This window comes from Nerophis ophidion, linkage group LG22, assembly GCF_033978795.1.
Source record: "Nerophis ophidion isolate RoL-2023_Sa linkage group LG22, RoL_Noph_v1.0, whole genome shotgun sequence".
NCBI lineage: Eukaryota > Metazoa > Chordata > Actinopteri > Syngnathiformes > Syngnathidae > Nerophis > Nerophis ophidion.
In genome coordinates, this window is record NC_084632.1 from 20,942,116 (window position 1) to 20,967,580 (window position 25,465).

The 25,465-nt window shown below is 40.5% G+C and overlaps 1 protein-coding gene across 2 annotated transcripts in view; it reads right to left on the reverse strand.

The window, feature by feature from the left end:
- Window positions 1–1,848: 1,848 nt before the first annotated feature.
- tdrd5 (tudor domain containing 5) overlaps window positions 1,849–25,465 on the reverse strand; it is a 28,614-nt gene continuing 4,997 nt past the window's right edge. Inside the window, exons 5-18 of one of the 2 annotated variants that reach the window (XM_061884029.1) lie at window positions 20,313–20,455; window positions 20,129–20,212; window positions 14,850–14,906; window positions 14,501–14,663; window positions 11,902–12,029; window positions 10,798–11,012; window positions 10,515–10,724; window positions 10,362–10,428; window positions 9,399–9,599; window positions 9,111–9,233; window positions 8,871–8,936; window positions 8,584–8,725; window positions 3,179–3,275; window positions 1,849–3,094 (exon numbers count right to left, since the gene is read on the reverse strand). In XM_061884029.1, coding sequence (XP_061740013.1) covers window positions 3,217–3,275; window positions 8,584–8,725; window positions 8,871–8,936; window positions 9,111–9,233; window positions 9,399–9,599; window positions 10,362–10,428; window positions 10,515–10,724; window positions 10,798–11,012; window positions 11,902–12,029; window positions 14,501–14,663; window positions 14,850–14,906; window positions 20,129–20,212; window positions 20,313–20,455 — 1,658 coding nt within the window. In that variant the 3' untranslated portion in view covers window positions 1,849–3,094; window positions 3,179–3,216. Of the gene's footprint in view, window positions 3,095–3,178; window positions 3,276–8,583; window positions 8,726–8,870; window positions 8,937–9,110; window positions 9,234–9,398; window positions 9,600–10,361; window positions 10,429–10,514; window positions 10,725–10,797; window positions 11,013–11,901; window positions 12,048–14,500; window positions 14,664–14,849; window positions 14,907–20,128; window positions 20,213–20,312; window positions 20,456–25,465 lie in introns of both variants that reach the window. The other variant, XM_061884028.1, reaches the window with a different exon arrangement.

The window sequence follows — 25,465 nt, forward strand, 5'->3', positions numbered from 1 at the left end:
TTTCATGGCTGCAACACCTGCCAGAGTTGGGGAAGGGCAAGTTCACCACTGTGTTTCATCACCTTTTCTTTTAACAACACTCAATAAACCTTTGGGAACTGAGGAGACACATTTTTGAAGCTTTTCAGGTGGAATTCTTTCCCATTCTTGTTTTATGTATAGCTTAAGTTGTTCAACAGTCCGGGTTCTCCGCTGTGGTATTTTAGGCTTCATAATGCGCCACACATTTTCAACGGGAGACAGGTCCGGACTACAGGCAAGGCAGTCTAGTACCCGCACTCTTACTATGAAGCCACGCTGTTGTAACAAGTGACTTAGCATTGTCTTGCTGAAATAAGCAAAGGCGTCCATGATAATGTTGCTTGCATGGCAAATATGTTGTTCCAAAACCGGTATGGACCTTTCAGCATTAATGGTGCCTTCACAGATGTGTAAGTTACCCATGCCTTGGGCACTAATACACCCTCATACCATCACAGATGCTGGCTTTTCAACGTTGCACCTAGCACTGTCCTGATGGTTCTTTTCTTCTTCGGTCCGGAGGATACAACGTTGACCGTTTCCAAAAAACAATTTGAAATGTGGACTCGTCAGACCACAGAGTACTTTCCCACTTTGCAGCAGCCCATCTTAGCTGAGCTCGGGCCCAGCGAATCAGGCGGCGTTTCTGGGTGTCGTTGATAAATGGCCTTGGCTTAGCATAGTAGTTTTACATTGCACCTACAGATGTAGCGACAAACTGTAGTTACTGACAGTGGTTTTCTGAAGTGTTCCTGAGCCTATGTGGTGATATCCTTTACACGCTGATGACGCTTTTTGATGACGTACCGAATGAGGGAACAAAGGTCTGTTATATCATCGCTTACGTGCAGTGATTTCTCCAGATTCTCTGAACCTTTTGATGGTATTACGGAACGTAGATGGTGAAATTCTTAAATTACTTGCAATAGCCCGTTGAGAAATGTTGTTCTTTAACTGTTTGACAATTTGCTCACGCATTTGTTCACAAAGTGGTGACCGTTTTCCAGGCCTTGTTACTGAATGACTGAGCATTACACGGAAGCTGCTTTTATACCCAACCATGGCACCCACCTGTTCCCAATTAGCCTGCACACCTGTGAAATGTTCCAAATAAGTGTGTATGAGAATTCCTCAACTTTATCAGTATTTATTGACACCTTTCCCAACTTCTCTGCCACGTATTGCTAGCATCAAATTCTAAAGTTAATGATTTGCAAAAAAAAAAAAGTTTAGCAGTTTGAACATCAAATATGTTGTCTGTGTAGCATATTCAACTGAATATGAGTTGAAAATTATTAGCAAATCAATGTATTTTGTTTATATTTACATCTAACACAATTTCCCAACTCATATGGAAATGGTGTTTGTAGGTGTGCCAAGCTTATGGCATCATATTCACAAAGACTTTGAGGCTGTGATTGCTGCCTCAAAGCTGCATCAAGAATTGAGCAAAGGTTCTGAATACTTATGTACATGTGATTTGCTTAACTTAAAAAAAAAAAACAAAAAAAAAAAACATTTTACATTGGTACATTGATACGTAGAATTTTGAGGACAAAAATGAATTTATTTCATTTTAGAATAAGGCTGTAACATAAAATGTGGGAAAAATTGAAGCGCTGAAAATACTTTCCAAATGCACTGTAGCCACGGAAGCCTGTTGCTCAAATCTCAAACTAATTTTAAAAACACATAACATATTCTTTGTTTTGTGGAATATATTTTACTTGTATAACCTGGAAGTTGAAGTGCTACTGTACTTTCCTGTATTACTATATATATATATATATATATATATATATAACATCGAAAACAAATGTATGGAAAAAATGTGTTCTAAGGCAGGGATAACCAACCAGCCAATGAAAAGCAATTAAGAAAAAAAAATGAATAGACACTTTTTTTTTTTAAATATACAGTGTTAGATAAAAGTACATCAAAATTATGAATGAAGAAATAAATAACATTAACAAAATATTTTTTACTGAGGCTGCAGAAAAAAACCCCTTCTTAGGTTACTAAAGGGATAATGCGCGAAACATGGAAGCAAAATTCAACTCAAACTCTGACAGCATCTGTATGTTTTCTGTCACTTAGTCGTGCTCACCAGCTAAATCCCTTGTGTGTTGTGTGCAGTAATTTCTGATTAAAATTAAAATGAACTAACAATCACCTTCCAAAGTAGCATTGAAGATGTTATTTCCATCCAAATACTAGAGTAGTTGACCACTAACAAAACAAGATTAGCAAAATGGGCTGTAAAACAAGCTGTGCCTTTTACTTGCGCACATCAAACCACGCTTCCATCATATTCTCTTTGGAAACAAACTCCAGGCTTGCAACAATGCGCAGTCAGGATGTATGTACAGTTTGTTTTTCAATTTTCTTTCAACATTGATACGTAAATATTTGTATTTTTTACTCTTTAAATAATGTTTAATGATTGCAATTCCATGTCCCAAGCAGATGAATTTAAAGTTTCGCGAAAACATGCAAGCTCCACACAGAAAGGCCCAAGACTACAAGCCTTTAAACTTTGCACAACACTGAGATGAACCTTCAGGGCTTCCCTGGCCCAATTTCTAGAATTCTGTAATTATCGCAAACAACTTCCCAAATGTTTTCCCATGGAGCAATCATTTTGATAGTATATAGTATAGTATGTATAACCAAGGTGCTTAAATGTAGTATTAGTTTAAAGCTATGCACACTTATGTATATATATATTTTTTCCATTTACCCCAAATGGACTTCACTATGATTACATTGCGAGTATACTGGTAGAGGTAAAATTTTAGAAATTATTTATTTTATATCTATCTTGGCCTGCTTTTTTCCTACACAATTTGGGACTGAGCACTTGATGAACAGACAATATCAGAACCAATGCAGCTATCTATCTATCTATCTATATCCATCTAAATTTAAAAAAAAAATCTAAAGAAGATCCAACAAGACAGCAGCACCACTGCAAACTAAACTCTAAAATGAAAAACAGTACACGAATGGGATCTAATTGGAGTGTGCATTTCAGTATGCCGTTAACTTCTCCTCTTCTTCACCTGTTCACAGCCTGTTGAGTATAGTAGGTTATTTCTGATATGCTCCAGCATTGTTTGATTAGGATTATCACAGCTGTTTAGTGTAAAGCTCTTACCTCCTAGCCCTGTGTTCCATGCTTTCTCTAGCTCCATCTCAACCCAACCAAGGCAGAAAGCCCAAACCCAAGCGTGGTTCTTGCTTGACATTTATACCTGTTAAATGGGAATTTCAATGTATATTAATATTCAAAAAAGCTATACCAGCAGCGTCAAGTCCAAATAAGAGAGGAATTGATTATATCGCAACACATTTTTCAGGTTAAAAAATAATTCTGCCTTAGGCTGTATTATGTACAATACATGCCGCTTTTCTTTTATGTAAGCACAGCTGTGCAGTTGTGCTAATAATGACTGACAGGATGGATGAAGCGAATAAAACTTGTTATGCTTTGGTATTTTAGCATCAAGGGAATCTGTGTCAGGTTCCTTGTGAAAGTAGAGACACCCATAATGACAGGCATGTAAGCACCCTTTAAGGAAAAAAAAAATTTGGAAAATTTCGATCAGCACAAAGAGCTAACACGCAAACCCCCAAAAATATTTTTGGAAATCAAAACTACATTTCCTGCAATTGGGAGCATACTAAATTATATTGTACCTTTAGATGTATTCTTTATTAATTCACCAACCTCTTTTGGCGGTCCCATTTAATGTACCACAGAATTTTTAGGGGTTATTTAGTGATAATTTACTGACATTATTATTATTGAAAATGTAATGTAAAATTATATACCATGCATATAACAAACTCAAAATATTTCTTATTTGGCAACTCTATCTTGTAGCCATGCCCTCTCGGGTAATATACTTCTGGTGTTGTGACCTCTGTTTACAATCCCTTACGTCAAAAATATACTTTCTCACTGGGTACTAATTAATACTCTGGAACAGTGGTTCTTAAACTTTTTTCACTAAGTACCACCTCAGAAAACACTATCCAAGTACCACCATAATGACCAACATTAAAATTAAAATACAGTAGCGCAGTAGGCCTAAAGTTTCATTAAAAACATAGGTTTTATTTGTTTAATATTTTTGGCCACTGGAACATTACACACAGTTTGAAAAATAACACCGTGTTTGAATACAGGAAAATAAAACACTGTACTTAAATCATGTCATTCTCTGGCGTACCACTAGATGGAGCCCATGCATGTACCACAGTTTGAGAATCACTGGTCTAGAACTACAACTGGTTCGGAACTATAAGGGGTTTGGATTATAATCATCCAAATATGATTAGAAAAGTGGACAGCAGTCAACATTGTGGCTCTGAGTACAATTAAGACGACTACAAATAAGCTAAGGTACTCCTGATCGTCTTCACATCCTGCAACTCAGTGTGGCGTTTATGCAAAAGGAAAAGTGAGTATTGCGGTTGAAGCGAGTTTTCAACAAATTTGGTTCATAACCTATTTTTATTAAAATTTAATATAAAAAAAAAAAACGGAACTGATATTTTGACATGAAAATTCAATGGTTTGTATAGGGAAACTTTGTTATATATACTTTCTCTATTGAACCAAGAGCGGTATGTCCCGTTGGTGCTGCGCGTTTTAGAATCCAAAACCTCCCTAACTGGGATTTACGCCATAGTGTAGCCTCTTTTATAGATGGAAAAAGCCACAAATAAGATCCTTGTTTTGTCCACTTAAATGAAAGACTTCAACAAATTCCCTGTATAAGACAAGTGCTAAAGCACATGCAATAATATAAATGGATGACATTTATATAGTGCTTTTCTATGTACTTAAAGCGCTTCACAGAGAACTGAGGACCTATCATTCAATCCACAGGTATGCATGATGGTGGTAAGCAACATCTGTAACCACAGCTGCCCTGAGGTCGACTGACAGAAGTGTGGCTGCCAATTTGCAACTACAGCACCTCTGACCACCACCAAAAATTCATACACAATCATACACTAGTGTGAGTAGCACCGGGAGCGAGGTGGATGTCACTCTTTCTCTAAGACACAACGACCATGACTAAGATGGCGGAAGGTAAAATCGAACCAGGAACCCTCAAGTTGCATGTGCTACTATCTGAGCCACACCGTCCACACTAGTGGCGTGACCAGACTTTTTTCAGGGGTAGAACCAAGTTATGCGGGGGTGGCAGACATAAAACAGTCAGTCTACCCCAGGAGCAGCTTTAGCTGCTATAGTAGTTTACCACAGTTACTGCTACAAAGTATGGAGTGAATCTTGTTGTAAGACAATTGCTGACAAACAATATTGCAACGCATTGAGGTATTACAGTAAATCAGACAACTTGCAACAATTTGTGCAAAATACAAATACAGTATGTCAAATTTCCTCTTCAATAAAGTAAAATTGTAACATTCATAAATCTTTATTTACAATTTTATCAGATAAGGTCCTTATTCAAATCCACTCATGACATGGCTTGCAACAATATAATGTAACCAAATGACTTACGTTATGTCAGTGAAGGACAAATGTCAAGAGCCTGGCTGCTAATCATCAGTCATCATCAATCAAAATAGAATGCCTGCTACCTGGATATGTGTGCGTCGATTAAGATTGCCAGCCACTGTGCGCCAAATAAAATTGCCCGCTATCCTAATACGGTCGCGCACAATCCAACACTTAAGATTGGCCATTAATATGGGAGCATACTTCGCGTCGGATAAGATTGCCCACCACCCAAATACTGTATGTGTGTGCCGGCTGAATCCAACGATTAAGATTGCATGAAAATATGAGTGAGCCGGATAAGATTGCCTGCCACTACAATATGAAGTACAAACAATAAAACATTGAATATGAAAAATATGTGAACCATGTTTACTTTCCTGACGACGTCCAGGCTCCTAAGTTTTGCAACAAATCAGAAATATCCATCCGTCCATCCATCCATTTTTTATCAATGTCTCTATTGCCCCTCAAGCAACTAAAATGTGTCAAACATTTCCAACAAAGTGTGGAGAGTGTTTTGCATAAATTACTCATTAGGCATATATTAAATGAGTGTATTTCTGAATTGTGTATGATACTATTACAGATTTTTTATAATGTCCACATAGTTCAGTGGGCAAGTTTTGTGTTTTTTTTAATCACACGTTCTGTGTTTGTTTTTGATTAATTAGACCATGAGTTTAAAGGTTGTCCAAATTAGTACCGGTATATAGAGTATGTGAACCTTTCTACTATGTATTACATGTGGTCAATGTGGAAAACTACACTACAGTATATCTCAATCATGTTTTAAAAAAAAAAGGAACTTGAGACAACTCGTGTAGTGTAGATTGCAGACCACTGATACGACATGAACAATTACTTGGCGTAAGACCAGTTGGAGCCCAATTGCAACATTTAACCCAGTTTAAAAATAAAAAACAATGATTCACATCGTTCAACCTGGCTACTGCCCAGAGCTGCTACATAATATAATCTGTTTATCAATCTTTTCAAAAAAATGCCATAGATTTGACTGATAGTCAACTATGTGCAAGATCTAACCAATTAGATTCCACTATGAACATCCTTAGTCAAAGACAGCCCTAATGTCCAAAATGTAATTTCTCTCCATAGATATTTCATTCAGAGCTGTGCTATGTATGCACAATAGGTCACTGTATAATTTAATTTAAAAAAAGTTTTGCCATGAGTAAAAGGTGCTTGTTGAGTGTTTACATGTCAAAGCTAAAAAAATATGACTTTCAGTGTTTTGGGTGACTGACAGTTGGTATGAATGGCTTAACTCAGTGGTTCTCAAATGGGGGTACGTGTACCCCTGGGGGTACTTGAAGGTATGCCAAGGGGTACGTAAGATTTTTTTTTAATATTCTAAAAATAGCAACAATTCAAAAAACCTTTATATATTTATTGAATAATACTTCAACAAAATATGAATGTAAATTCATAAACTGTGAAAAGAAATGCAACAATGCAATATTCAGTGTTGACAGCTAGATTTTTTGTAGACATGTTCCATAAATATTTATGTCAAAGATTTATTTTTTTGTGAAGAAATTTTTAGAATTAATTTCATGAATCCAGATGGATCTCTATTACAACCCCCAAAGAGGGCACTTTAAGTTGATGATTACTTCTATATGTAGAAATCTTTATTTATAATTGAATAAATTGTTTATTTTTCAACAAGCTTTTAGTTATTTTTATATCTTTTTTTCTAAATAGTTCAATAAATTCCACTACAAATGAGCAATATTTTGCACTGTTACACAATTTAATAAATCAGAAACTGATGAGATAGTGCTGTATTTTACTTCTTTATCTCTTTTTTTCAACCAAAAATGCTTTGCTCTGATTAGGGGGTACTTGAATTAAAAAAATGTTCACAGGGGGTACATCACTGAAAAAAGGTTGAGAACCACTGGCTTAACTCACACTAGACAGGTTATTTGTGTCAAGCTAACAAGATGATGTACAATTATGATTCACAAACTAGATAATACCAAAATCTTCTACAGTAGTACCTCAACTTACAAGCCTAATTGGTTCTAAGACAGCGCTTCTAATTCAAAACATTTGTGTCTCAAATCAATGTCTCCCATTGAAATAAATTCAAATAAATCTAACTGGTGCTCAGCTTTGCCCAAAAGAACACAATTTTAACACATAGCATGTCTTTGAAAAAGAAAATGAAACATTTTTGATACATCCATCCATCCATTTTCTACCGTGTGTCCCTTTCAGGGTCGCGGGGGGTGCTGGAGCCTATCCCAACTGCAGTCGAGCGGAAGGCAGGGTACACGCTGGATAAGTCGCCACCTCATCACAGGGCCAACACAGATAGACAACATTCATACTCACATTCACACACTAGGGCCAATTTAGTGTTGCCAATCAACCTATCCCCAGGTGCATGTTTTTGGAGGTGGGAGGAAGCCGGAGTACCCGGAGAGAACGCACGCATTGTAAAAAACAAAAAACAATACATTAGAAAGTACTATAAACTAACAACTACTGTAGTTTTTTAATTAATGTAATAATAATGTAGAGCATTTACCTTGAAGAGTAGACTTCAATGTTATCTCTTTTCAGTTGCTTCACTGTCAAACACACCATCAGCAGCTTTTCCATATTTTCATAGATAAAGTTCCACCGTTTAAACATTATTTTAACATTCTTGGCTGGCAGACTAGCAGTGATAAGCTCATATTGCTCAACTTATTAATTGCTTAATTAGATGAATATCAGCCACTTCTTCTCAGCACGGTCCTTCACACTCACTTCTTTCCTTCCCATGGTTGGAAAACAAAGTTATGTTGATCTTTAGCTACAAGCTAATACAAGGGAGAAAGACCAGAGTTTTTTGGCGGATCTTATGGGTTCACTGTAGCATTTGCTACGTCAACTAATGGAGAAATTGCTTCTCACACAATTAGCGGAGAGAGAGCCCGTATCTCAAAACACGCAAGTTAGGGCACTCTCAAGTTGAGGTACCGCTGTATTTGTCTGAGCATTCATACCCAAATATCCGCCTCTGCGTGTACCCTGAACGCTGCAGTCCTGGTGTTGCTTCAGGGTCTTAAAGGCATGATGTAGAGAAACTGTGGATGCTTCTGTGACCATAGGATCTTGTTTGTCCACTTCATGTGTCAATGAGAGATTCTAAGGAGATACTTTAGTTTACAAGTTTGTTTTGCATTTTAACAATTGGTAACATTTGACCAATGTTGAGAGTAAAATAATTACAGCTAGCAAGAGGCTTCACTCATTAGCTGCCTGTCAATGGACTGAAGTGCAGCAGTCTTACCTGGCTATGGATGCTAAGCTCATTGTCCTCAATCAACTCCAAATCGGGCAAGTCCTCTGCTTCAAGCTGCAAGAGGAACGATAGTGAGATTAACATTTTCCACTGCAGAGCATTTGATCCATTCATCTATTCAAGACAATGCTAATAATTTTAAAAGTAATTACAGTTATTTAATCACAACAGCAACGGCAAAGATGTAACATGAGAACTATTTTGAATGGATGAAGGGTGTAGAATTACCTCCAGTGCGGCTAACATTGACTTTGCTGGCTGAAGGCTACAAGTGTTGGACTCTTCAATTTGTGGCAGGTCAAATGTGCCCTCACCCAGGTATAGACTAACAGGAGAGAACTGGACACACAACTGGGAAAATGTTGAGAAGGGAGTGTGTGGACAGAAATATTATACTCAAATTACAAGAGTGGTTAAAGCCATTCGTATACACATTAGCAAATATTAACCTGCAACACACCTGAACTATACCTTAAAAAATGCTTCTTTTGATTAAGAATAATTCAAATGACTCACTTCTGTACTGACTGAGGGGCTGCAGGCCACTCCATGTCCCTTGCTCATGAGGTATTGGTGGATGTAGATGTCTTCATCAGTATGTGTGTCACACAGGTAGAGCTGGAGAACATCCCCAGTGTAGCAATATAGAGCGGCCACTAGGGTGCGATCACAGCAAAGCTTAGCAAAGGAAGCGGTGGCCTCTGAAGTCCAAACCCCCTGCAAATGACAAATCCCGCGCAATGTGAGCTACCTACAGCTTGACACCTATTTGCAGTCGTCCTGCGTCACATCGCGTTTCAAATAATGTGGCTTCACCACATTGCTGAATTTTTTGGTATATTTTTTGTAACCATAGTCTACAATTTTTTATTTCAAAGTTAGGCATTTTCAGCATAAAATGGCTAAATAATAAAAAAATTATCAATATTACAGGCACTATTGAACACTAGGAGACCAAACCAATCAGAGAGCGCTGTTCAGTACTGTGGCCACAGCTTAGACTTATGCAGCATTACTATATTGAATTAAAAGAGTGTACATGTGAATAAAGGGTGTTATTTCATATCTACAGGGTGTTTATAATGTTGAAAAACATATTTAGAAGGTCGTGAACAGATTTTTGTGCTCTAACTATTAAAATATTTTATTTATAATTAAGGAGTCCTACTTTGCAAAAAAAATCTATCGCGGTTATATCCGGAACCAATCGACAGCGATAAACAAGGGCTGACTAATGTCAAATATTCTACTCGCAAATATAATAACAAATTAGTTTTGAATTATACCCAAATGCATACCACAAAGAGTTTTATGAAAGATGTGATGCTCTAAACAAGTGTTTGGACTGTGTGGTCTTTCCAGTAAACAAATGCTTTCCAAACATATTGTATTCCACATATAAGCAGCAAAGTAATAAAAACACTATCAGTATGATGACTATACAAAACATTGCTTCTTTAAATAACTTAGAGGGCTTACAGTTGTTGGTTTGATTCCAGCTAGTGATGACGGGACAGCTTGTGCTGGCAATGAGGAGAAACTTGACCTGAGAAAACAAAAAGAGGGAAAGCTCGAGCTTTGTCATGCTAGTGTCTGCATTGCATAGATGTTTCTATCATTAAATATGCCTACTTGAGAAACTTCAGATCTGTAATGTTCACAGTGATTATATTGCCAAAGTCCACGAGATACACCTCAACCTTGTTGAGGCTGAAAACGTGGTGAATCACTCCCCGGTAGAAAAACATGTACTTGGATGACACACAACAGACCTGACCCTGTCTGACAAATTGCTCTTGAAGGCGGTACCGAGCTGAGATTTCAGGAGAGGAGTAACATCGTCTAGAAGTAGACAAATAAGTTTAAATGGGGGCTTTCTGCACCTCTTCTTTGAATTCTCTTATCTTATCCTTACCTCATCTGAACCATCATTTCCACCAACTCATGGGCCTCCTCGCTCTCGTTAAAGCATATGTAGAAGAGCCCAGGAGACTCCACTTTTTCCACCCTGACTGGTACCAACTCTCGAATGGCCTGCTGCGTCGGCTGTTTAAGACGTTGAGTTTGCATGGCGTCCGGCGGAATGGAGGTGCTGCAGTAAACCTTAATGGCAGGGCACATCTCTGACATCTAAAAACAGATAAAAGCACATATGAAGCAGAATGAGTATAATCTTACTACAAACTACCAATTCCTCTTTTATTTTGACTCAGTAAAGCACAGGTATGAAACTATTTTCCATTGAGGGCCATGTCTCAGTTCTGGCTGCCTTCAGAGAGCTGCTTGTAAAGTATGAATATAAATGTATACGGATTTGCCTCATGATATTATTACACAACTGCCTATGCATTCTTTGTATATCAGTGTTAAGTACACTTTAAAAAAAATATGTAGATTTTACGGCAAAGTCCTGGCAGTTCAGTCGCCAGGATCTTACCATACAATTTACAGTGATTTTCACAGCATATTACTGGAGATGGAAACCGTAACACTGTTTTTCCACGGTATAATTCTGGCAACTGAGCGGTCAGTTTTAGCCTGTGCATCTACGGTTATTGTTTGTATGGCCTATTACTGTAAATTAAAATAAGAAACCACAATTTTTTTACAATAAAATTCTGGCGACACTAAAATGTGTCATTTTTACAGTGTACAACTTGACGGATAACTAGCTCTGAATTCATAAGTCAAGCATTCAAGTATATAATACAACAAAAACATTTTGAAATGTATATTTGTTGCATTATTAGACAATATACATTTTAAAAGATCTGCAATTGCATGCAGCACATGTATTTGTTTTCCTGTCAAAAAGAATGAATGCATTTAGCACTTCTTGGACACATTATTTTCAGGCTTTCGTGGTTCATTTAAAATGATTGTGGCGGGCCCAGGCCCCGTGTTTTATATCTTTGCTGTAAAGCATTTTTTTTCAGCGCCAACCAGGCTGTACAATATAACTAATACAAACATTGTCGTTGATTGCCTATTTATGAAAATATATTTACAATATTTTTACCCCTTCTTGGTTCATCGAATGGTTGCTGGCCAATAGCTCTTCATCCTGGTCCACTGATGAATCGTGACCACCATCATCCTTGCCTTCCCACAGAGAGTCTCCAAACTGAGACCTTGTATTTGGCTGATCTATAGCATCAAGATCGCCTTTGATAAACAGATAAACATGTTTGATTTAGGAAGAAAGTTCAGTGTATCTGGAAAATATTCCATATTTCTTTTTCCACATTTTGTTATGTTACAGCCTTAATCAATAATTCAATCAATTCCATTTCTTCTATAGAATTCTACACACAGTACCCCATTAGAACAATGTGAGAATGTTTTTTTTTTTTAGAATTTTCTACAAATGTATTAAAAATAAAAAACAAGAAATCCCATGGACACAAATATTCACAGCCTTTTCCACAAAGTTCAAAGGTAAGATAAGGTGCATCATATTTAAACTGATTATCCTTGAGATGTTTTTACAGCTTAATTAAGGTCCACCTAGGATAAATTCAGTTGATTGGACATAGGGCTGGGCAGGTTAGTCTCTGTGTGATATAGAAAACGACTATATCGTAATATTCGATTATATGTTCTCACACAGTTGCTTTTAGGTGCGGACATTACATTGCAGGTGTTTCTCACTCCTTCTCGTCTCTCCACAGAGACGTAAAACAAGCCCGTCTTCTTACATACGTCACATACTGTTGCGCGTCTAGCGTGATACGCTCTCGCCAAGCAGAGAGGTAGCAGCATGGCTGACGTTAGCTGAGGCAGGTCGTGCAAGCGGAGCGGAACTTGTGACAATACAAGAGAGAGAAAGTGCGAAACTGATCACAAATGGAGTAAGAACAATAAATGCCCAAAATAAAGAGCAGGGGAGCCATCATCTGGCGGTGGTTTGGCTTCAAGTGGGAAGATATTCAGCAGACAACAACAATATCAAAGTATGCAGCAGAAGTGTTACTACAAAAAGGTAGCGACACTATTAATTTGTTCTTTCATTTAAAAAGTCACCTGTGAGAGAAGAGTATTTAATAAATACAGTTTTGGTCAATTAACTTTCCCTCTCTGCATGAAAATTTAAAAGTAGCATATATTAATGCAGTATGAAGAAGAATGTTTTAATGTAGACACATAGAATCATCATACTTCTGTGATTATATGCATCAGGTGTTCATTCAAGGCTAAGGAAAAATATTGAGATATATATTGTATATCGCAATATGGCATAAAAATATTGCGATATTAATAAAAGCCAATATCGCCCAGCCATAATTGGACACGATTTTGATAGGCAAATGCCTGTCTACAGTATATATAATGTCCTACACTTAACAGTGCATAGCAGAGCACAAACCAAGAATAAAGTCAAAGGAAATATTGGAAAACCGCCGAGAGTGTATTGTCTCGAGGCACAAATCTAGAAAAAAGGTAAAGAAAAATATCTTAAAAATCCCAATGAGCACAGTGGCCTCAATCAGCAGTAAATGGAAGATTTTTGGAACCACTAGGACTCTTCTTAGAGCTGGCCAGCCGTCTAAACTGAGCAATCAGGGGAGAAGGACCCTAGTTAGGTAGGTGACCAAGAACCCGATTTTCACTCTGTCAGAGCTACACCATTCCTCTGTAGAGAGGATAACTTTACATAAAGACAACCATCACTGCAGCAATTCACCAATCAGGCCTGTATGGTAGAATGGCCATACGGAAGCCGTTCCTTTATAAAAAGTTTGCCAAAATACACTTGAGAGACTCTCAGACCATGAGAAACAACATTTTCTGGTCTGATGAGACAATGATTTAACTCTTTGGCGTGAATGCCAGGCGTCACGTTTGGGGGTAACCAGGCACTGCTTATCACCAGGCCAAAACCATCCATACAGTGAAGCATGGTGGTGGCAGCATCATGGTGTGAGGATTTCAGCGGCAGTAGCTGGGAGACTCATCAGAATAGAGGAAAAGATGAATGCAGTACAGAGAGATCCTGATTGAAAACCGGCTCCAGAGCACTCTTGAACTTAGACTGGGGCGACGGTTTATCTTTTAGCAGGGCAAAGCCCCTAAGCACACAGCCAATATATCAAAGGAATGGCTTTAAGACAACTCTGTAAATATCCTTGAGTGACTCAGCAAGAGCCCAGACTTGAATCCCAATGAACATCTCTGGAGCGATCTGAAAATGGCTGCGCATCTCATTCCCATTCAACCTGATGGGAGTTTGAGAGGTACTGCAAATAGAAATGAGCAAAACCGTCCAAAGATAGATGTGCCAAGCTTGTGACAACGTATTCAAAAAAGACTTAAGGCTGTAATTGCTGCCAAATGTGCATCATCAAAGTAATGAGCTAAGGCTGTGAAACTTATGCACATGCAATTTTTCTTTTTATTTTATTTGGAACAAATGTTTTAAAAATTCTGAAAAAAAAAAAATTTTCACATAGCAATTATGTGGCAGTTTGTGTAGAATTTTGAGGACAAAAATTAATGTATTCCTCTTTGGAATAAGGCTGTAACATAACAGAATGTAGAAACAGTTAAGTGCTGTGACTAATTTCCAGTACACTGTAGCTTTCAGTTTCCAATAATACCGTAGAGATGCATGCACCTACCTGAAGGTAAAGGTGTGCAGGCCTGGATGGTCTTGACGAGCCAGTGGTGTCCACTGTCTTTCTCCGCAGGTTGCAGGTAGAAGATGTCGCTCATAGCATCAACAAGCTCAATGACACTGACAAAGCCATTCTCTTTCAGTGGCAAGTCCTCGCCAAAAAGCCTCTTTTAAGACATTAACAAAAACAATAAACCTTCCCTGACTGGACAACCAAGCAGTACTCCACTCATTGAGCGTGTTTTACGACACAGAAACTGTGCATACTATATTACTACAAGTTTCCTAACTACTTTGAGATTATTTTAAAAATAATTCTAACTGTTGCATTCCTTGTGAACTGTTATCCTTACCTTGTATTCATTTGGTAGATTGTGAACTGATAATCCGCAGTCATTTTGACCGACAACCTGAAAATATGAAATTTTATATGAAAGACTATATTAAGTCGGAAAGACAGAATGACACACTTTTTGCTCAGCTCATGTTCTATCAGCCAAAAATAGAAATATGTCTGACAGAGTAAACTACTTCTCCACCAGTTAAAGATACAATACACAGTTTTGCACTATTTCAAAAACAGAAGGAAGACAAGAGGAGCATATGGAGTGATAAAATGTAAATGATGTGGCATTTTAATGCTATAATGTTAAGCGTTGCCCAGTCACGACACCTTGAAGATGAACTATGGATTTACTCAACAAGCGGAGGACGGAATCAAGAAAGTCAACTGGCAATGAATGTCTCAATGTGTTGATGTACAAATCATTAAAAAAGTAAACAAGAGCATATTTTGTGAACTAAAAAAACAAGGTCAGTTAACTGTTAAGTCCGGGTCGCTTGGTTGCGGTAGTCGTGTCCCCAAGATGCAGATAGGACGGCAGGAAAGCAACGTGCAGGCAAGTTGTTTATCTATTTTCAATAAGAGACGGATAAAGTTACAAAAAGGCAAATTGTGGCAAAACTTAACACAGGAACAAGCAAAGGCTAGTGACAAGTAGAAGAAACCAAAAACACAAACTGTTGCATGAAGCGAGCGAGACTGCCAGATAGTGTGGCATAAAGCAGGAATAAATAGCTCCCCGAGTAGTGACAGTGAGCAAGTGAGCGTCCCGACCACTAATCAGAAGCAGGTGACAAAAATCACCCATGGCAAATAAAATAAATAAACGAGGGGGTTGACACAGAAATAAACAACAACTAAGGATATACTAAACTAAACCTAACATGACCAGGGCAACAAATCAATACATTTTTATTTCACATGTATATTTTATATTTTGACGGCATAAACTGGTGAAAAGTGAATGAAGTGAGGGTCACCGAGCTGCAGAAGTTAGGTTTTTCATATGAACAAAACCCAAAACCAGTGAAGTTGGCACATTGTGTAAATCGTAAATAAAAACAGAATACAATGATTTGCAAATCCTTTTCAACCTGTATTCAATTGAAGATAATGCAAAAACAAGATACTTAATGTTCAAACTGGTAAACTTTTTTATTTTTTGCAAATATTAGCTTATTTGGAATTTGATGCCTGCAACATGTTTTAAAAAAGCTAGCACAAGTGGCAAAAAAAACGGAGAAAGTGGAGAAATGCTAATCAAACACACTTTTGGAACATCCCACAGGTGAACAGGCTAATTTTGAATAAGTGGGTGCCATGATTGGGTATAAAATCCTCTTCCATGAAATGCTTTGCTTATGAACAAGGATGGGGCGAGGGTCACCACTTTGTAAACAAATCCATCCATCCATTTACTACCGCTTATACCCTTTTGGGGTCGCTGGTGCCTATCTCGGCTACAATCGGGTGGAAACAAATGCCTGAGTAAACTGTCGAACATTTTAAGAACAACATTTCTCAATGAGCTATTGCAAGGAATTTAGGGATTTCACCATCTACTGTCCGTAACATCATCAAAAGGTTCGGAGAATCTGGAGAAATCACTGCACGTAAGCGACAAGGCTGAAAACCAACTATGAATGCCCATGACCATCGATCCCTCAGACGGCACTGTATCAAAAAGAGACATCAGTGTGTAAAGGATAACACCACATGGGCTCAGGAACACCTCAGAAAACTACTGTGAGTAACTACAGTTTGTCGCTACATCTGTAAGTGCAAGTTAAAACTCTACTATGCAAAGCAAAAGTCGTTTTGTTAACAACACCCAGAAACGCAGACGGCTTTGCTGGGCCCAAGCTCATCAATGATGGACTGATGCAAAGTGGAAAAGTGTTCTGTGGTCTGACGAGACCACATTTTATATTGTTTTCGGAACTGTGGACATTGTGTTCTCCGGACCAAAGAGGAAAAGAGCCATCCAGACTGCTATAGGTGCAAAGTCCAAAAGCCAGCATCTGTGGTGGTATATTAGTTCCCAAGGCATGGGTAACTTGCACATCAGTGAAGGAACCATTAATGCTGAAAGGTACATACAGGTTTGGAAGCAACAAATGCTGCCATCCAAGCAATGTCTTTTTCATGCCCCTGCTAATTTAAAAGCCTACTGAAATGGGATTTTCTTATTTGAATTGAATTGAAATATTTTATTTCAAACCTGCACAGTACAACTAAACACAGTTTTTGTTTTTTTTACATGTTGGCAAAGATATTTATGCAAGGCTTGAACGGGGATAGCAGGTCCATTCTATGTGTCATACTTGATCATTTTGCGATATTGCCATATTTTTGCTGAAAGGATTTAATAGAGAACATCGACGATAAAGTTCACAACTTTTGGTCGCTAATAAAAAAGCTCTGCCTGTACCGGAAGTAGCAGATGATGTGCGCGCAACGTCACGGGTTGTGGAGCTCCTCACATCCGCACACTGTTTACAATCATGGCAACCAGCAGCGAGAGCGATTCGGACCGAGAAAGCGACGATTTCCCCATTAAATTGAACGAGGATAAAAGATTAGTGGATGAGGAAATTGAAAGTTAAGGACTAGAAAAAAAAGAAAAGAAAAGAAAAAAGAAAAAAACGACGGCAGAGCTATTCAGATGTTATTAAACACATTTACTAGGATAATTCTGGAAAATCCCTTATCTGCTTATTGTGTTACTAGTGTTTTAGTGAAATTATATGGTCGTACCTGTACAACTTGAAAGTTGGAGTGGTGTGGCCACGGGTGAGAGGACCGCCAGTGTCTCCAAAGGAAGCCACGTTTCTCGACGAGGCGAAGGCAGCCGGTGGGGCCGGTCTGAGATTATTATTATTTTCCCTCCTCCACGGTGGAAGCATCCGACGGTCGGGGGCGGCCGGTGGGAGGAGGCAAGAGAGTCCGCAGCTGCCTCTTTGACAGGTGCAGGAGGAACAACACAAGCTCTTCGCTCATGTCTACGGTATGAGCCGACTGATTACCACAATTTTCTCACCGAAACCTGCCGGTTGACATGTGGTAGGGAACCATGTTCGCTTGATCGCTCTGTTCCATAGTAAAGCTTCACCGTCATCTTTCGGGAATGTAAACATGGAAACACCGGCTGTGTTTGTGTTGCTAAAGGCGGCCGCAATACACCGCTTCTCACCTGCATCTTTCTTCTTTGACGTCTCCATTATTAATTGAACAAGTTGCAAAAGATTCAGCAACACAGATGTCCATAATACTGTGGAATTATGCGATGACAAGAGACAAATTATAGCTGTGAACGGTGCTCGACCAAAATGTCCTCTACAATTTTTGACGTCACGCGTCATACCGCAACATTTTAGCATGATACTTCCGCACAAAATTTAAAATTGCAATTTGTTAAACTAAACCGGCCATATTGGCATCTGTTGCAATGTTAAGATTTCATCATTGATATATAAACTATCAGACTGCGTGGTCGGTAGTAGTGGGTTTCAGTAGGCCTTTAAGCAAGACAATGCCAAGCCACATTCTGCAAGTATGGCTTTGTAGTAAAATAGGTAAAAGATACAGTACTAAACTGGCCTGCCTGTAGTCCAGACCTTTCTCCCATTGAAAATGTGTGGCACATTGTGAAGCGTAAAATACGACAACGGAGACTGTTGAACAACTAAAGCTGTAAATAAAGCATGAATAGGAAAGAATTCCACCTGAAAAGCTTCAAAAACTGGTCTTCTCAGTTCTCAAACATTTACTGAGTGTTTTTAAAAGGAAAGGCAATGCAACACAGTGGTAAAAATACCCCATGCCCAACTTTCTTGCAATGTGTTGCTGCCATTAAATTAAAAAAAAAAAATTGTTTCTCAGTTTGAATATTAAATATGTTGTATTTGCAGTGTATTCAATTAAATATAAGTTGAAAAAGATTTGCAAATCATTGTATTCTGTTTTTATTTACACAACTTGGATGAATTGCTTGGCCAAAAATACCCCTTCAAAAAGCGCCAACAATACTCAATTTACATTTCGTGACTTGAATATGAACCAAGTATTGCTGATATTGTTATTATAAGCGCTAATGCAGACAAACTATTTATACCGGTGCCATGAACACTGCCTTGTGTGTCTATGTTTACATCATCGAGTGGTCTACTGCTTCCTCGCTTCCCTGCCCCCTGTAAGTTTATTGTAGACCATAAATCCTGCCTCCTCACCTGAGAGTAGATGGCTGAGGATATAATCCGACACATTGGGACAATTTGACAGCCATTTAGGACCTGGAACTGGAGAGGACGACACGAAAAGCGCTTGTTCGCCCCTACGCCCCCGCCCCGTTTCTTTGCGAGGACTATGAGACATTTTTCATCTAAATGGGAATATATGAACATCGCAGCAGTCAACATCCCAATGACAGCAGACCTTGTACAGTAAGTAAAACTTCATTATGTTTGTTGGCTCTCATAAAGTCTGCAGGGAGCAGAAATCAGTGATTAAAAAAAGAAGAAAATGTGACGTGTTTTTTTAAACTAATGCACCGTATATGCTTAAAATTATCACAATACGTAAACATTAAATGGTGTCATAAAGGTGCCCGATACTACATTAAGTACTGTATATACTTACATCATATATATAAACCCTAATGGATGTGTTAGGATGTTTTTTTAAAGGCTCTAAAGGCACAATTGAACCGCTCTCATAGGCTCCATTGTAAGAGGACTTTTGATCGCATTTATTTAATATTTAGAATGCAAAAAATATGTTGATTGGGAATGACAGGCACAATTTAAAATAAAAAGTGGAGTTCCCCTTTAAAACCCTGATCTAAACACCACTGCCTGTAAATCAATATATTCATGTTGTATTGTTAATAAAATTTACAAAAACATGAGATAATGTTGCATATTAAAAGTTAAAGTTTAAGTACCAATGGTTGTCTCACACACACACACTAGGTGTGGTGAAATTTGTCCTCTGCATTTGACCCATCCCCTTGATCACCCCCTGGGAAGTGAGGGGAGTAGTGGGCAGCAGCGGTGCATTTATGGTGATTTAACCCCCAATTCCAACGCTTGATGCTGAGTGCCAAGCAGGGAGGCAATGGGTCCCATTTTTTTATAGTCTTTGGTATGAATCGGCCGGGGTTTGAAATCCCAACCTACTGATCTCAGGGCAGACACTCTAACCACTAGCCCACTGAGTAGGTAACACACATCAAAAATCTCAGTTTCACCCATCCACACAGAAACACAGCCAATAAAATTGTGAACTAACCTTCAGCAGTTTCTCTTTCAGCTCATGATTTATAGTGCCAGCCACTCCATTCTCAACAATTTGCTGGCAAAACTCCTTTTCCAGCTAGAATTGAAGAGCACAATAAAGATTAAATGCAATATGAACAAAATTGACTGTCTCTGATGTTCTTTATGTGAGGTTTCAATCACCAAAATAAACAGACCTCGAGGAAACGTTGATGAAAAATACTTTCTTGGCTGGGCTTAGGCTCTGATTCTTGGTTCTTTTCAATCACCTGCTGTTTACAACTGACATTTGTTGACACAGTGTTGACACAATTCCCAGTCAAGTGCAGCAGGACATCCTCTACAGGGAAGCAGATTTATGTTTTTTTTCAGGGATTTGCAAATTGATCGGCCAATGATTAGTATCGACCGATTTTCTTGAAAACATTTGTGATCGCCATTGCGGATTAATGCCTTTTAATGCTGATTACAAACGCTAATCTCCAATGATTGACACGATTTAATTTTTGCCCAGTGGCAAGCATGGAGCAGGCATGCTAATAGTGGAGCTACTAATATAATATTATTAAGTAAACTAAGTAAAGTCCACAGAGAGGATATTATACAGGTACCAGCAACTGTTGGCGGGGCAGCATTGTCACATCAAGAACATAAAACGTAGGAGGGCAGCAAATTGATCTATAATTGGTGGTGTTTATTCCATAGGTAACATCAGTATATTATCAATACTTAAGTGAATGGGTCGATATTTATATTTTCTCAAAATATTTTTTTTTGTTTTTGTTTAGGTTTACAAACTCAAGGAATAATTCCTTGGACAAAGGAGGACGTTGAAGGCAAAAACCAAAGAGTTTATACAAGTAGTTTTTGCTTTTGCTGAGTTATTGGATACTATTGACTTTGTTTTGCTGAAACAATTGTATGTAAAAGTGGTAATGAAATATTTGACTCATTAAAATGTATTTTATTTTTGTGATGACATTATTGCATCCATCCGTCCATTCATCATCTTCCGCTTATCCGAGGTCAGGTCGCGGGGGCAGCAGCCTAAGCAGGGAAGCCCAGACTTCCCTCTCCCCAGCCACTTCGTCTAGCTCTTCCCGGGGCATCCCGAGGCGTTCCCAGGCCAGCCGGGAGACATAGTCTTCCCAACGTGTCCTGGGTCTTCCCCGTGGCCTCCTACCGGTTGGACGTGCCCTAAACACCTCCCTAGGGAGGCGCTCGGGTGGCATCCTGACCAGATGCCCAAGCCACCTCATCTGGCTCCTCTCAATGTGGAGGAGCAGCGGCTTTACTTTGAGCTCTTCCCGGATGGCAGAGCTTCTCACCCTATCTCTAAGGGAGCGCCCCGCCACCCGGCGGAGGAAACTAATTTCGGCCGCTTGTACCCGTGATCTTATCCTTTCGGTCATGACCCAAAGCTCATGACCATAGATGAGGATGGGAATGTAGATTGACCGGTAAATTGAGAGCTTTGCCTTCCGGCTCAGCTCCTTCTTCACCACCACGGATCGATACAACGTCCGCATTACTGAAGACGCCGCACCGATCCGCCTGTCGATCTCACGATCCACTCTTCTCCCACTCGTGAACAAGACTCCTAGGTACTTGAACTCCTCCACTTGGGGCAGGGTCTCCTCCCCAACCCGGAGATGGCACTCCACCCTTTTCCGGGCGAGAACCATGGACTCGGACTTGGAGGTGCTGATTCTCATTCCGGTCGCTTCACACTCGGCTGCAAACCAATCCAGTGAGAGCTGAAGATCCCGGCCAGATGAAGCCATCAGGACCACATCATCTGCAAAAAGCAGAGACCTAATCCCGCGGGCACCAAACCGGAACCGCTCAACGCCTCGACTGCGCCTAGAAATTCTGTCCATAAAAGTTATGAACAGAATCGGTGACAAAGGACAGCCTTGGCGGAGTCCAACCCTGACTGGAAACGTGTCCGACTTACTGCCAGCAATGCGGACCAAGCTCTGACACTGATCATACAGGGAGTGAGCGGACTGCCACAATAAGACAGTCTGGTACCCCGTACTCTCTGAGCACTCCCCACAGGACTTCCCGAGGGACACGGTCGAATGCCTTCTCCAAGTCCACAAAGCACATGTAGACTGGTTGAGCAAACTCCCATGCACCCTCAAGAACCCTCCCGAGAGTATAGAGCTGGTCCACAGTTCCACGACCAGGACGAAAACCACACTGTCCCTCCTGAATCCGAGGTTCGACTATCCGGCGTAGCCTCCTCTCTAGTACACCTGAATAAACCTTACCGGGAAGGCTGAGGAGTGTGATCCCACGATAGTTGGAATACACCCTGCGGTCCCCCTTCTTAAAGAGAGGAACCACCACCCCGGTTTGCCAATCCAGAGATACCGCCCCCGATGTCCACGCGATGCTGCAAAGTCTTGTCAACCAAGACAGCCCCACAGCATCCAGAGCCTTAAGGAACTCCGGGCGGTTCTCATCCACCCCCGGGGCCTTGCCGTCGAAGAGCTTTTTAACTAATTCAGCAACCTCAGCCCCAGAAATAGGAGGACCCACCAGATTCCCCAGGCACCGCTTCCTCAAGGAAGACGTGTTGGTGGGATTGAGGAAGTCTTCGAAGTATTCCCTCCACCGATCCACAACATCTGCAGTCAAAGTCAGCAGAACACCATCCGCACCATACACGGTGTTGATAGTGCACTGCTTCCCCTTCCTGAGGTGGCGTATGGTGGTCCAGAATCGCTTCGAAGCCGTCCGGAAGTCGTTTTCCATGGCTTCCCCAAACTCTTCCCATGTCCGGGTTTTTGCCTCCGCGACTGCTAAAGCTGCACACCGCTTGGCCCGTCGGTACCAGTCCACTGCCTCCGGTGTCCTATGAGCCAAAAGAACCCGATAGGACTCCTTCTTCAGCTTGACGGCATTCCCTACTGCTGGTGTCTACCAACGGGATCTGGGATTACCGCCACCACAAGCACCAACAACCTTGCGGCCACAGCTCCAATCAGCCGCCTCGACAATAGAGGTTCGGAACATAGTCCACTCGGACTCAATGTTCCGCACCTCCCTCGTGACATGTTCAAAGTTCTTCCGGAGGTGGGAATTTAAACTCTTTCTGACAGGAGACTCTGCCAGACGTTCCCAGCAGACCCTCACAATGCACTTGGGCCTGCCAGGTCTGTCCGGCATCCTCCCCCACCATCGCAGCCAAGTCACCACCAGGTGGTGATCGGTAGAAAGCTCCGCCCCTTTCTTCACCCGAGTGTCCAAAACATGAGGCCGCAAATCAGAACTGCGGCCTAAGGTGTCCTGGTGCCAAGTGCACATATGGACACCCTTATGTTTGAACATGGTGTTCGTTATGGACAATCCGTGACGAGCACAAAAGTCCAATGACAAAACACCACTCGGGTTTAGATCCGGGCGGCCATTCTTCCCAATCACGCCTCTCCAGGTTTCACTGTCGTTGCCAACATGAGCGTTGAAGTCCCCCAGTAGGACAAGGGAATCACCCGGGGGAGCACTTTCCAGTACTCCCTCGAGTGTACCCAAAAAGGGTGGGTACTCTGAACTGCTGTTTGGTGCGTAAGCACAAACAACAGTCAGGACCCGTCCCCCCACCCGAAGGCGGGGGGAAACTACCCTCTCGTCCACTGGGTTGAACTCCAACGAGCAGGCTTCGAGCCGGGGGGCAACGAGAATTGCCACCCCAGCCCGTCGCCTCTCACTGCCGGCAACGCCAGAGTGGAAGAGAGTCCAGTCCCTCTCGAGAGAACTGGTTCCAGAGCCCTTGCTGTGTCCGTCGAGGTGAGTCCGATTATATCCAGCCGGAACTTCACTACCTCGCGCACTAGCTCAGGCTCCTTCCCCCTAGTGAGGTGACGTTCCACGTCCCAAGAACTAGGTTCTGTAGCCGAGGATCGGACCGCCAAGTGCCCTGCCTTCGGCTGCCGCCAAGCTCACAATGCACCCGACCTCTATGGCCCCTCCTATGAGTGGTGAGCCCATTGGAGGGATGGGCCATGTTGCCTCTTCGGGCTGTGCCCAGCCGGGCCCCATGGGGAAAAGCCCGGCCACCAGGCGCTCGCCATCGTGCCCCAACTCCGGGCCTGGCTCCAGAGCGGGGCCCCGGTGACCCGCGTCCGGGCAAGGGAAATCTGAGTCCATTTTGTTGTAATTCCATAAAAGTCTTTAAGCTGCTCTTTGTCTGATCACTCACCTAGGACCTGTTTGTCTTGGGAGACCCTACCAGGGGGCATGAAAGCCCCCAGACAACATAGCTCCTAGGATTATTGGGACACGCAAACTCCTCTACCACGGTAAGGTAGCAGCTCAGAGAGGAGCTGACATTATTTGACTGCCAATAGCTCTCACTATAAATACATTGGAAAATTTAAAGTTAATGAATGTGATTGTTATTGGCCCAAAAAAAATATTTGCATTATTGGCTTTATCTTAACATAAAATCTTAGAGGTACATCAAACATATGTTTCTTATTGCAGTTAAGTCCTTAAATAAAATTGTGAACATACTAGACAACTTGTCTTTTATTAGTAAATAAGCAAACAAAGGCTTCTAATTAGTCTGGTGACGTATGCAATACATATTTCATCATTTATCATTCGAATACTTTGTCAACATTATCAAGGACAAGTATTAGAAAATTAATTAATCTACTCGTTAATTCACTGTTAATATCTGATTACTTTCTCTTTGAACACGTTCTCCCTACACTTCTGTTAAAATGTAATAATCACTTAATCTTCTGTTGTTTGATACTTTACATTAGTTTTGGATGATACCACAAATTTGGGTATCAATCCAATACCAAGTAGATACAGGATCATACATTGGTCATATTCGAAGTCCTCATGTGTCCAGGGACATATTTCCTGAGTTTATAAACATAACATACATTTTAATAAAACAAAAGAAGATGTTGTGATGCCAAAAAATATCGACGTAATCATAGTAGTATCGACTAGATAAGCTACTGTACTTTGTATCAATACAGTGGATGTCAGGTGTAGATGCCGGTGAGCTACGATGTGCAGTGAAATTCTTTGTCCAGCAGGGATAATACTTGTAAGAAACATACTTTATTTGTCGCCATGGAGGAGAGGATTAGTGATTTAGAAGTAGCTAAAACACTGCCGACGGCGGATAGACTTTAGCCGATAGCTAGCTAGCCATGTCTTAAAAAGCACCTCTTCCTGAAGGCATTTCAGTGTTATAACTTCGCCTTCATCTTTAGTTTTTAAGCCAAAATGCGTCCGTTCTCCCTTTCCGGTCAACACACTGTGTCTGCTTGTAAGTACTCCGTGATTATGCACAGCTGAACATGCTCCTCTCATCGTAAAC